The sequence below is a fragment of the Eulemur rufifrons genome, chromosome 19, assembly GCF_041146395.1.
Source record: "Eulemur rufifrons isolate Redbay chromosome 19, OSU_ERuf_1, whole genome shotgun sequence".
NCBI lineage: Eukaryota > Metazoa > Chordata > Mammalia > Primates > Lemuridae > Eulemur > Eulemur rufifrons.
This window is the reverse complement of record NC_091001.1, coordinates 44,691,335-44,705,073: the sequence shown is the minus strand read 5'-3', so window position 1 is coordinate 44,705,073 and position 13,739 is coordinate 44,691,335. Positions and strand designations below refer to the sequence as shown.

At 41.7% G+C, this 13,739-nt stretch overlaps 1 protein-coding gene across 1 annotated transcript in view; it reads right to left on the bottom strand.

Moving 5' to 3' along the window:
- Positions 1-383: 383 nt before the first annotated feature.
- ACOXL (acyl-CoA oxidase like) overlaps positions 384-13,739 on the bottom strand; it is a 251,723-nt gene continuing 238,367 nt past the window's right edge. Inside the window, 1 exon segment of the mRNA XM_069494822.1 lies at positions 384-584. Within this exon segment, the coding sequence (XP_069350923.1) occupies positions 384-584 (201 nt within the window).

Sequence of the window (13,739 nt, the reverse complement as noted above, 5' to 3'; positions counted from 1 at the left end):
GGGGGGGCCCTCGGGGGATCTGAGTCATCGCTGACCGCAGGAGACCTTTGGCGGTACCCGGCTGCGGGGCAAGCTCGCGCGGTTGAGCGGGAGCCCACCCTGATTGTCTAGGGGGATCGGGTGCCCCGAAGCTAGGGAAGGTTGCGGCCAGGCCAGGTGAGGTTACGGGGATAGGCTAAAGGGCCGCACAGCGGGCGACCGCCTGGCTCCCTTTCTCAACAGTCCGCTGCGCGCCTCTTCAGCCTCGGCGGGACCTCTGCTCCGTGACCAAAATCCCCGAGGGCGGCGGCCCAGCGCGTGCCAGCCCGGCCTCAGCTCCGGGCATCAGTGAGGCGAGCGTCGTGGCAGCTGCGCGCAGGCCACTACACTTCCCGCCACACCCGTTATAGCTTGGCTCCCAGCTCGGGCCTCTGAGAGCGCGCCGCGTCCCGGGCCAGCGGGGACAGTGGCGCAGGGTAGAAGGCCCAGGCGGCCCGCGGGTTGGGGATTCCGGCGATTGGTGCGTGGATGTTGGTGTGTGGAATGTTAAAGGCGGAGATCACCCTCAGGGCATCGTCTTTCACCGAGTCGCACAAATCCAGCAACTGCAAAACACGACACAAAGGGACAGGTCAGATCAGATGTAGGCGCACTCACAGCGATCTAGTGGCAGAGGCTTTCCGCGCACCCCAGCACCTGCACACCCAGCGGCCACGGAAACTAGTTTCCCTTCGGATTCCCGGAGACCCAGGGTAGAAGCCATTGGTTATGACTAACCCTCGGTAGCCTTTTTTTATCTTAGAAATTGCTAACTCTGACACCTAGCCCGGTGGAAACAGGCTTTTTCCGTAAAAGGGTGGGAATTCAGCGAAGAACTCGAGACCAAGGTCTGAGTATTTATTAATGTTCTCCTTTCCTCCCCTTCTCTCCTCTCTCCGCCCTACCGCTCCTCTTTCTTTTCTTCCCTTTGCGTCCCCTCCTCTCCACCTCTGGAGTGGCTGGGGTGCCACCCTCTGGTGCTCAGAGGCAACTGAAGAGAAAGAGTTTCAGAACAGGTGAACCAGTGGAGACCTGCTCTAGTCTCCCTAGACTAGCGTCTTCAGAGGCAGGCCATAGGCCACGGTTTTTGAAACCTGGCAAGGTGGGACCGGCGGATCAAGGCTAGGCATTGGTCACCTTCTACCTGGCTGCTGCGGAAAATTGATGTGTTAACGCAATCACCAAGGAACCCCCGCAGATATCCTCGGTTGTTCTGGCAGCCATTTGAAGACATGGATAAGACATTCGCAGCAGAAGGAAGGGGAAGATGCAGGCCAGTGTTTTGGAGAAGCTGCACTGGGTGTATTTTTATTTCATTTTCCATGGTTTCGGTGCTAATGCATTTTTTTTTTAATTCCCAGAAAAAAGAAGAGTACCAGAATATTAGATTGTTTTTCTAAAACTAAACAAGGGCAGAAGGATTGCTTGCTTTCCTTTTCCCTAAACTGCTACACACTCTACTCTTCCATTTTTTTCAGTTTTCAGCCATTTATAAATTTCTTTTGCTCCCCAAATCACAGCAAACCCCAGGGTTTTCATGGTTTATTTTTATGGTTTTAAAAACATCACTTATATCAGCTCCACCTTTGCCCTCGTGTCATGGTCATCACTGAGGTGCACTGGTGTTGAGACCACAGTTTTCTTTGCAGCAGTCCAAAATGCCATTTCAGGTGTTCAGAGATGAGCGGGTCCCAAAAGTGGGGTGGGGGAAGTAGGGGGTAGAGTTAGAGAGGGGGAAGAGCATGAAATATAATAGTCCAACAATACAGCTTGTTCTCTGTAGCATCAGTAATTTCTAATGAAACGCTTCATTCTTCACACACTGTGGTTAAGCATCATCAAATCAGTACTGAAAATACTTTGATCATATTTGCAAGATACACTAAAATGAACTTTCACTGACCAAGATTTCAACGTTTGTAACTAATACTTGGCAAATCCCTGATTAATCTGTCAACTCTCAATGTCTTTAACCACACAGCTCAAAATCATAAGTTGTGTATACAGCCCCTAAACTTTCCACATATTGCCATATAATTATTCAAGATAATTTTCCCTTTGAGTTTGCATTATGAAACTCAACCAACTTTTGTCGTATATTCACCAGTGGGGAAAATTCAATGATTTGAATGAGTGTTGTGTAGAAGAGAGTATGGGTTTGATCTGTCTATTGCCAAATACAGAATTATGGGCCAGAGGTAGAAATTACAGGAGGCAGGTTTCTATTCAATATAATAAAAACTTTTAAAAAATAAAAAAGGAACCCAATGGCTGGTGAAAAAGAAGGTTTATTTACTGTAAGTGTTCAGGGAGTGTCTCCTCCATTGACACTCTAAATCTAAAGTTCTGGGACTGTTCAGCTTTCTCCATTCTTCATGGACCACAACAGGAACCCGAAAACGATTAATGTCTAGATGGAAGGATCAGGCATCATTCCTGTTACAATGATTGTTTGACTCTGATTTCAGGCACTCACCCACCTCTGTTTCTGCCTGTCAGGATAAAGGATGACAATAATTACCATCCTTTTGCTCATAAGGTATGTACGAGAGTCCTACCCTGTGTTAGATACAATGCTGGGCTTTCGCAGTTTAGTGGTGCACACTGCCAGCACAGGTCACCTACATCATAAAGCTGTTGAGGAGTTTTAATGACTTTTAAAAAATGTGATCTCCTTAATACAAAATAAACTTGAGAAGCTAATATACCACTGATTATTATATAGTTACAGTATTTGTATTACCGGGGAGTATTTTTATTTAGGGCTAAGCGAAGTATTATTAATGTTTAGTCATATTACCAAACATATACATCCATACTATAAACATAAAAATGGCACAAATTGGAGGGGTCCCTGTGCCCTGCCAGTTTGTGACCCACTTACGCTGGACAAAGTACTCCAAGCCTACCCACATCTTTACAAAGAAAGTTCACCAGCTTTTAAAAAACACAAATGAAGAGGTGCTCTTTAAAAATAAAAGAACATGAACAAGTTATAGTTTCTTGCAAAAAGATTTTAAAAGGGCAGACCTAAACATGAGCACTATTGCTCTACAAACAGTAAGTACATAAGATCCACTGGAAATAGCCATTGAATGAGATTTGAGAATATCTAAAGAAAGCAGAAGTCCATTCAGCCCTCAAGAGACATTGTGTATGGATATATTAATATGTATATTTTGGGGTGGGCAGGGAAATTTATAACATCAGTTGGGCTTCTTACCTCCACCTAGTTGCAGTACTCAATTTCTTTTTGTCCTCTTTTTAACTCTCCCTGCATTTTCCTTATTCCAGTTGGAAAAGTAGGATGGCCTAGGATGGGCAATGACTAAGCTTTGCAGCCTTCTAAGCAAACCCATTTTTCCAACACAGCATGGTGTTAATCAATTTTTTTTTTTTTTTTTTTTTTGAGACAGAGTCTCGCTCAGTTGCCCGGGCTAGAATGCCATGGCACCAAGCTCACAGCAACCTCAAACTCCTGGGCTTAAGCAATCCTTCTGCCTCAGCCTCCCAAGTAGCTGGGACTACAGGTATGTGCCACCATGTCCGGCTAATTTTTCTATATATATTTTTAGCTGTCCATATAATTTCTTTCTATTTTTAATAGAGACGGGGTCTCACTCTTGCTCAGGCTGGTCTCGAACTCCTGAGCTCAAACAATCCACCTGCCTCGGCCTCCCAGAGTGCTAGGATTACAGGCATGAGCCACCACGCCCCGCCTGTTAATCAATTTTGAGAACAGATTCTCAAGGTGTAAAGTGCCCAGTACATTTGCAGCGACACCCCAGCCATTCCTAGGACTCTGTGCAGGGGTTTTTCTGCCCCTTCCCTTATGCCCCACCTCTGTTTCCGGCACCAGATGACTTCATGCTGTTCTCTGTGTAAAATCCCTTACCCCAACTTGAACTGTCTCTCAGTTACCCCCTTTCTTGCTTAGGTGCTGTGTCAGAGTCTGTTTCTCCATCCCATAAATCTGGGCTGGCTTGTAACTTGCCTTGCCAATATAATATAGAAAGTGTTCACTGTGTAAATTCCAGAGCTTAGGCCTTAAGAAACTTCGCAAGCCCCATTTTCACTCTCCTGTCACCCTGAGACTACTTGCTATGCAGAAGCCCAATCTAGCCTGCTGGAGGATGAAAGGCCATGTGGAGAAGGACCAGGGTGCCTTGGCCACCACCAGCACACACTGCCAGATATGAGAGAGAGGCCATCTTGGACATCCCAGTCCTGTTAACTCAGATGATTGCAGCCACTGGAGTGGTCCCAGGCAAGACTAGCCAAAGAACTGTAAAGGCTGCCTACTCATAGGATTCAGTATTAATCACTATTGCTGGTTAAAGCATAGAAATGGAAACTTTTAGCCTTATCAAACAAACAAATAAACCTGCTATAAGGTATCAATTACACCTTCCTTTCACAAGGAATCTCTATGCAGCCACTCTACTTCTAAAGGATTGTTAGGTATTGGTGGGCTATTAATGTAATTTCCTGTTTTGTTTTGTTTTCTTTTGTTTTTAGCCAACTTGATTTTAGATTAACTAGATATTGAGCCAGAAACTTTAAAAGAAGAGGAACCTTAAAACAATTAAGCAACATTTAATCTAAAAAATGTGATAGGTTGGCAAAATGAGGTTTCTGTATTACTTGTAGCTGTCATTTATCACCTCTGCATCTGCTGTGACACATAACCAGCATTTTGGCAGATGCCTCCGGCCACTTTTGCCTACCTGTAACCTCCCCCACGTTATTTCATGCTTGTGTTGTACAACCCCAGTCCCTGATCAACAATTCTTAGATTGTTACTCCAGCCTTTGCCAAGGATCCAAAGGATCTATCTCTGCCATGCGGTGTCTGTGATTTCCACATTCCATCCTGGATGGCCAGGCAGGTAAAGGCAACAAGGTACAGAAGGGAGCCACTTGGCTACCCTTGATTGGCAGCCTGCTGCATCTTTATAACAATGTCATGAAGCAACAGATGGCACTTTACATACAAAACTAAGGTCTTCTTTACTCTGCTCCATGATGCCTCGGACTGGCATTTGCTGCACACCTATCATGTGTCAGATTACAGAGGAGGTCTTTTTGTTCACTGTCTCTTTCAGTACTCTTACTGACCCCATTTTAAAGATGAGAAAACTGAGGCTTAAATAATTCAGCTCCTTGCTCCAAGTCACATATCTCATAACTGGCACAACTAGGGTTTTAATCTAGAGCCTTCTGCTTCCACAGCCCTGTCTACCTGTTCTTCCTCCATCTTTTCCCCAGTGCCTCACTGTTTCCAGTCACTAGAGGATCTGGGGTGTTGCACTGAGGAAATGCCTCCATCATTGGAGTAGACATGTGACCCTCGATGCTCTCTCAAAGTCGGAATCGATATTCTACATGTGCCCAATGTGCCTAGTCTGGAGAACCTGGGTCTGCCCAGCTGCACCGGCTCAGATTCCCCAAGAGGACCACGGCAGTAATGGGGCCAGGGGGCCTCCATGATGCTGCCACCGGAGGAAGGTGCCAAGGACACTGGCTTCAGAGCCAGCCCCCATGATGCAAAGGGCCAGCTTGATGCTGCAGAAGGACAAGTCTTCAATTCTCCAGAAAATGCAGCCATCCCAACAAGATTCTGATACGAGGGCATTCAAAGCACAATAGGTTCTCTTCCTGTGGAGGGAGGGCCACTTGCTCTGCAGATTCTCCTTCAGGAAGTTGGGAGGACTCTTCTGCACTGGTTGACAGGCCTTCCCTGCTCCTCCGGGCCACCACCTTATGTCGTCAAACACAGTTCAGATCCCTTCAAAAGAGCAACATGCAGACTGCCAAATACGACCAGTGAAAATTGCCATAATCAAGTAATTTACCTGCAGCTATTCCCGCTTCTTGCCCACTTCCAGATTCACTCAACACACAGAGGCCTTGATCTGACTTATTGCCCCCTTACTCACCCCTCCTGAAGAATTGCTTTTCCTTTAGACAAACATTCCCTAAAGGGCCAGAGTGGTAGGTCTGTGATGGCTAATTTGCCACCTTAACCCCTACTGCCTGACTAGTGGTCAAAGTAAAGAAAAACAAACCTGAAACACTCACTTGAGGCATAATCTCACACCTCATGGCATGATTCTATCTCGATTTAGGTGTCAACCACTGGGAAGGGGACATTCCTATTTTTACTGATCTCTGGCCAGCTCCTCAAGGTAGGGTCAGGCCTTAACTTGCTGGGCTCTCCTGGTCTCAAGAGCACATTGCTGGTTTTCTCTACAGCGAAGCTGCATTAGCATGACACTACACTCTGCAGTGCTATTAAGTAATCAGGACTCCAGCTTAATAGTTTCTCTGAATCAATTTAAATTATATTTTATGTTGATTAGTTCTTCAGCTGATAAAAAATATTTAGCATAATCTGAAATGTTAGAATGGAGAAATTGCCTTCCTTACTGAAGAACAACAGCAAAATTACCTTCATTTGGCCTAACTAGAGAGTTTTGAGGAGAATAAATTTACCTTCAAAGTATACTTCCTATTGAAATTTTTTTCCATAGAGTACACCCCTGGGCCATTTGCTAAGTATTACTGAAAATGCCCACCTCGGTAAAGGACTGTGGCCTTGAACCCTGGCATTGCCACTTCCACACCACGATACCTTCTTTGTCTCTAACATGAAAGGATTAAGTGAGTTTTGCACAGGCTGAGTATTTATAAATATTATTGCTATTAATATAGTGAGTTCTCTAGTTGGCAATAAAGACAATATCTTTATAACTCTGGCATTTCTATGACAAAGTCTGCTTAATCATCACTACCTAAAACAAGAACGCTGAGGCAGAGGCATCCACTTTAACCACTTAATAAGAACATCTGACATTTATTCATACTGCTACTGATTCATAAGAGGAAAAGTTTAAAAAGAAGACAAGTGCATATAGCTTTCCCTTTAGAATACAGGAAACCATATAAAAGTTTTGGCAATGGAATTAAAGTAACCACAATGCCGCTCTTGGTAGCATTTTCTACAGACAAAGACATTTACATGAAACGAGAAAGAATATTCAATTAGGTGGTTATAATAAAGCTTCACTATTAGCTTCACATCTTTTCATACAAAAGAATATACCCTTTTAATCAACTGATAGTTTAGTCTTATGAGCACAAGTGCAAATGTGAACATACCCAAAAAGGAATAGTTTTCAATCAAAAATTTTCTTCAAGAGGCAGAGGCCCCACAAACTGCCAGAACTAAATATACAATAGATTCTAAAGTTATGGAGAAATTCTGTGTCAGTGGAGTTTTTAACTTTATGGACCCAAATGATTTCAAAAGCAATTTGGGAAGGATCCTACTTCAAGCTAAAATGTAGAAGGATTCAAGAGAACTGTGCTCCTATGGTAACGAGCAGAAGAACCTGGACAAAATAAAAATCCTACATTTGATGGGGCTCCTGAAAAGCACTATCCATAAGGAAGCATTAATGAAGTGATTTCAGAGGGAAATGAGCTCTTACTAGGTAAGCAAAATGCCATGGAAGCTTCCACACACGGGGGCAGAGCTTGTTAAGGTGGAGGTGGATGGAAGAGTGGGCCTGCCAGAGATGGAGAGACTTTGAAGAGGTAAGAAAAATGGCCAAAGGGACTGGAACTGGGAAGAATCCTAAGCACAAAAAAGCAAACATTTGGCCTAAGGATTCTCAACCCCTAACCCAGAATTTTGCTGTGAAAGCAGCAGTTCCTGGGGACTGGAAAGCAGAGGAAGGATGCATGGTCCCGTGCATCCTTAGGGTACCTACATTGGGGGCTGTGCTGGAGTTGAACTCAAAGGTGAATCAAGATATCTGAGACTACATACAGTCCAGCATCCCTGCAGCTCAACCGCTGACAGGATCAAAAAGGCAGCGTGGGGTTTGGGCGGGGGTCGACTAAGCACAGCGAACTCAGTTTAATTAAAGCAGCCATTGCTTAACTTGACTCTAGGAGGAAGCTTCATAAACAGTCCCTCATCCTAACCACCAGACAAAAGAAAAGGAAATAAGCAAAAGAAAATAAAGTCTGTTACAATGTCTGGAGTACAATAAAAAAGTTATAAGACCTACAGAAAAGCTGGAAAATGTGACCCAAAATCTAGAGAAAGCACAATCACTAAAAGCAGGCTTAGAAATGACCAGTTATTGGAATTAGCAAAGATTTTAAAACAACTATTATAAATGTGTCCAAGAATTAACAAGGGAAAAAATGGATATAATGGATTAATGTGGGTTATTTCATGAGATGAATGTAACTGCTATAGGAGAATGAAGGGAAAATTCTATAATAGAACTAAAAAATGGAATATTTGAGATAAAAATTCACTGAGGAGTTTAACAGCAGAATAAGCATTGAAGAACATAGATCAGTAGGCTTCAAGACAGATCAGTAGAAATTATTCCAAGTAGGGCAAAGAAAACAAACAAACAAACAGAACATCAGTGTCCTGTGGGATTATATTGGCAAACTAACATACATGCAGTTGAAATCCCTCCAGTCAGAAAGAATGAGACATAAGATACTTGAAGTTGTAATGGCTGAAATGTTTCTGAATTCCATATAATAGAACATCTTCCACAAAAATATTCCTGATAATCTTACTCATAATAACACCGGTCCATGAACACTCTAAATGTCTATCAACAGGAGAATAAACAATTTTTTTTCAGCACAATCAAACTGTGTTGATGCAAGAAAAAAGTCCTCAGTTATTTTTTCTTCCTGCAGGTGAGTAATAAGACACTGCACCTTAATACCTATGGAATGATGCAGCTGAGGTCAGCTGGAGGTAACAAGGCCAGTTCCTGGAGACTCTGACCCAGCAAAGTCCTAGAGAGATGAGTATTTGGGAGGGGGAGGGGTTGGATCTGTATAAGGAAATACTACCTAGCAAAAAAAAAAAAAAAAAAAGAATGGACAGCTCACAAACATGCTGACCAAAAGGAGCACTTCTGTTTCCATTACTATGAAGCTTTGGAACAGGCACATGAGCTCTTGTGACAAAGCCAGAAGCTCAGGTGCCAGGATGAAGGACTGATGGAAAAGTGGTGAGGGACATTTCCTGGGTGACGGACCCTTCCTTTAACATGACTGAGGTCTGCATTACACAGTTTACCATTTGTCAGAACTCAGTCAACTGCACCATTAAGATCTGCACACTCCAATGTTTGTAAAATAGACCTCAATTTTTTAAATTAAAGGGAAAAAAAGCAATTTTGGGGGAAACAACATGTGATTGCCAACTTTTCCTTTTTTTTTTTTGTTCAGGTAAGAATAACCAAAAAAATACTTTCTACAGTCATTATTTTATTTAAAGGGTAACTTTTGGTACCTAAAACATAGGGAGAACATAATAATATCATTTTTTGATAAAAAATTGTTTTGCATTTTGAAAAATCCAAATACATTTATTTTCCTCATTCTGCCCTCGGGCAACTCTTCCCTTAGGAAAATTCCTTGCATGCACTTATGGGAATCAGGATTGTGTGGTTTTCAAGCCAGCAAAGATTGTAAAGGATCCTCCCGATGAAGTCAGGTATTGTCACTGCATGAAACACTGGCAGGCAGACTCCTTAGCATGAGAACAGGGGAATTGGGGATGGCTCAAGTGAAATGAGACTCAAAAACTGGAGTTCCATGGAGACCACTGATCTAAGATCAGATGAACACAGAAAGCTCTTCAGAAACCATCTATCAGATACCATTTTCTTTTCTCAAAAATCATAGTCAAAGTCACTTCTGAGGAGATGGACATGCTTTTCCTTATTCCTCCTACTAAGTACAACTGAAAACCCTGGACATTATATACAAAACAAATCTTACAAGACTCTGAAAAAATGAAGAGAAGAAACAGACTGTCTGGGACTAAAGGAATGACACAGTGGTGAATTTTTTGGGTTTTGTTTTTGCTGCATATATCCCACACTGGAGCTGAAGAAGCTGGCAACCTGGAAACACCAACAGATGTAGACAAAAATCCCAACAAAAGCCCACCTCTCTAGCCAAACACCAGGAAAAGGGTAGCCCAGCAAGACAGAAAGCTTTCAGAAAATAATTGCTCTACTCCAGCCAAACATCATAGAAAAAAATTATGTTCTCCTCCCCCACTCATGGCTCTAAAGGCTAAATAGGGAGCTTACTCTTCCATCCTCAACAGTCAATAGTGAGATGCCCACCATGGCGTTGTCAATGGAGACCACATGGTAGCTACAACTTCTACCTCCACCTGGTAGTAGAGGGGCACCCTACCTTCTACCAGGTGGAGAGCTGTCAGAGGAGGCCTGGTGAGAGTCAGGACTGAACCACCACATGGCAGTAACAAAGCCACTGCCAGTGTCAGTGGAGACCACTTGGGGAACAGTAGTGAGGCAGTCCTACCCTTGCCCCCAGGGAGGTGTCAGCAGGGGCCTAGTTGGTAACTGAAACTCCCACTTTCACCCAGAAATAGCAAGGAGTCCCCACCCCTTTGAGTGCCAACACAGGCTGAGTAGAGAATCTGTACTGCTATGCCTATAAGGCAGTAATGAGGCAATGTGCCCCTTCTCTCCCCTGAACAGTGTTAGAGGAAGCCAGCTAAAACAGAGGTTTAAAAAAGATCCAGAGTCTCATGATATAATAGCCCAAAACATTCAGGTTTCAATCAAAAGTCACTCATCATACCAAGAACCAGCAAGATGTCAAACTGAATGAAAAGAGAAAATCAATAGATGCCAGCACCAAGATGACAGAGACGCTGGCATTATCTGACAGAGACGTTAAGGCAACCTCATGAAAATGATTCAGTGAGCAATTGTGAATGTGCTTAAAACCAACGAAGAAAATAGAAAGTCTCAGCAGAGAAATAGGAAAGATCGGCAAAGAAAATGGAGACATAAAGGAGGCCCAGATGGAAATTTTTAGAATTGAAAAATACAATGACTAAAATTAAAAACTCAGAGTGTGGATGGTCTCAACAGCAAAAAGGAGGTGACAGAGGAAAGAATCAGTGAGCTGAAAGATAGAACGATAGAAATTAGTAAATCTCAATAATAAAAAATGGACTGAAAAAAATGAAAATAGGCTCAGGACTTGAGCGATTTTTTTTTTTTTTTTTTTAAAGGATTGGGCGTGGTGGCTCACACCTGTAATCCTAGCACTCTGGGAGGCTGAGATAGGAGGATCACTCGAGCTCAGGAGTTCAAGACCAACCTGAGCAAGAGCGAGACCCTGTCTCTACTAAAAATAGAAAAGTTAGTGGGGCGTTGTGGTGTGCACCTGTAGTCCCAGCTACTCGGGAGGCTGAGGCAGAAGGATTGCTTGAGCCCAGGAGTTTGAGGTTGCTGTGAGCTAGGCCGACACCATGGCACTCTAGTCTGGGCAACAGAGCGAGACTCTGTCTCAAAAAAAACAAAAAAAAACAAACAAACAAAAAAAACAGGATTTAACTTAAGTGTCATCAGTGTTCTAGAAAGGTAGAAGAAAGAGGGCAGGACTGAAAAGCACTTGAAGAAATGGCTGAAAACTCCCCAAATTTGGTAAAAGACAGAAACCAACAAATTCAAGAAGCTGAGACAACTCGAAACAGGATAAATCCAAAGAAATTTATTCTAAGGCACATCATCGTTAAACTTCTGAAAACTGAAGATTTTCTTCTTAAATCTTGAAAGCAGAGAGAGAGAAATGACAATTTATGAGGGAAAAAACAATTTGAATGGCAGCAGATTTTCATTAGAAATCATGGAGGCCAGAAATGCATTCAGTTGCTAAAAGATAAGAATTCTCAACACAGAATCCTTTAACCAGTGAAATACTGTCCCTGTTTGCAGATGACATGTTTGTCTATGTAGAAAATTCCAAGGAATCTACACAAACTTCTAGATTTGCCAAGTAAGTTAAGCAAGATCATCAGATACAAGATCAATACATAAAAATTAATTGTATTTACATAAAACAATAATGGACATGTGGACAATGAACCTAAATATGCAATACCATTTACAATCGCTCAAAAGAAATACTTCAATGTAAATCCAACAAAACACGTATAGGACTAGGCCTTGTATGCCGAACACAATAAAATACTGATGAAAGGAATCAAAGTGGATCTATATAAGTGGGGAGACATACCATAATCATAGACTGGAATATTCAGCATAGTAAGATGTCATTTCTTGACAAATTGATCTATAACTTTAATGCAATTCCTATCAAAATCCCAGCAAGATTTTCTGCAAATATAAGCAAGATTATCCTAAAATTTATATGAAAAGGCAAAATAATTGGAATAGCTCTAACAATTTTGAAAAATAATAAAGTAGGAGGAATGAAGCTACGAATTTTAAGACTTAGATAACTACAGTAATTAAGACTGTATGATACTGGCAGAAGAATAGACACATAGATACATGGGTCAAACAGGAGAATGCAGAAATAGAACCACATAAATATGCCCAACTTATTTTTAAAAGTGTTAAAGCAATTCAGTGGAAGAAAGGTAACTATTTCAACAAATGGTGTTGGAGCAATTGGACACTGGTGAGCCAAAAAACAAAGATGAACCTTAAGTCTCCTACCTTATATAAAAATTAACTAAAGATGGATCATAGACTTAGATGAAAATGTAAAAGTATAAAACTTTTAGAAAAAACCCACAGGATAAAATCTTTAGGATCTAGGAATAGGTAAAAAGTTCTTAAACTGGACAATAAAACTTATACAAGGAAAAATTGCTAAATTGGACCTTGTCAAATTAAATGTTTTTGCTTTATAACAGACCATATTAGAATAAAAAGATGAGCTACAGATTTGTAGAAAATATTTGCAAGCTACATATCTGACAAAGGACTAAAAAGAACTCTAAAAACTTAACAGTTAAAAAAAAACTAACAATCCAATTAGAACATGGGCAAACTACATGAACAGACTTCTTGACCAAGAGGACATACAGATGGCAAATAAGCACATGAAAAGATGTTCAATGTCATTAGCCATTGGGCAAATGCAAATTAAAACTACAATGAAATATTAGCACATACTTATCAGAATGGCTAAAATAGAAAATAGTGACATTGTCAAATGCTGGTGAGAATGTGAAGAAACTGGATCATTTCTACATTGTGGTGGGAACATAAAATGTTACAGCAAATCCAAAAAAAATTTGGCAATTTCTTAAAAATGTCAACATGACCCTACCATATGACCTAGCAACAGAAGCCCTGAACATTTCCCACAGAGAAATTAAAACCCATATTCATACAAAATCCCGTGCACAAACGTTTATAGTAGCTTTATTCCTAATTGTCAGAAAATAAAAACAGTCCACATATTCTTCAGTGAATGATTATGAAACAACCTGTGGTACATCCATAGCATGGAATACTACTCTGAAATAAAAAGAAACAAACCATTGATACATGCAACAACCTGGATGAATGTTCAGAAAATTACGTTGGATTAAGAAAAGCCAATTCTAAAGGTTGCTTATTGTTGTGATTCCATTTATACAATATTCTTGAAATGACAAAATTATAGAAAGGTAGAACAGGTCAGTGGTTGCCTGGGATTAAAGAGGGAGTAGAATGGGAGGCTCAGGTGGGAGGATCACTTGAGGCCAGGAGTTCAAGACCAGCCTGGGCAACATGGTGAGGCCATGTCTCTTCAAAAAATAAAAAATTAACTGGGTGTGGTGGTGCATGCCTGTAGTCCCAGCTACTGGAGGCTGAGGTGGTAGGATCT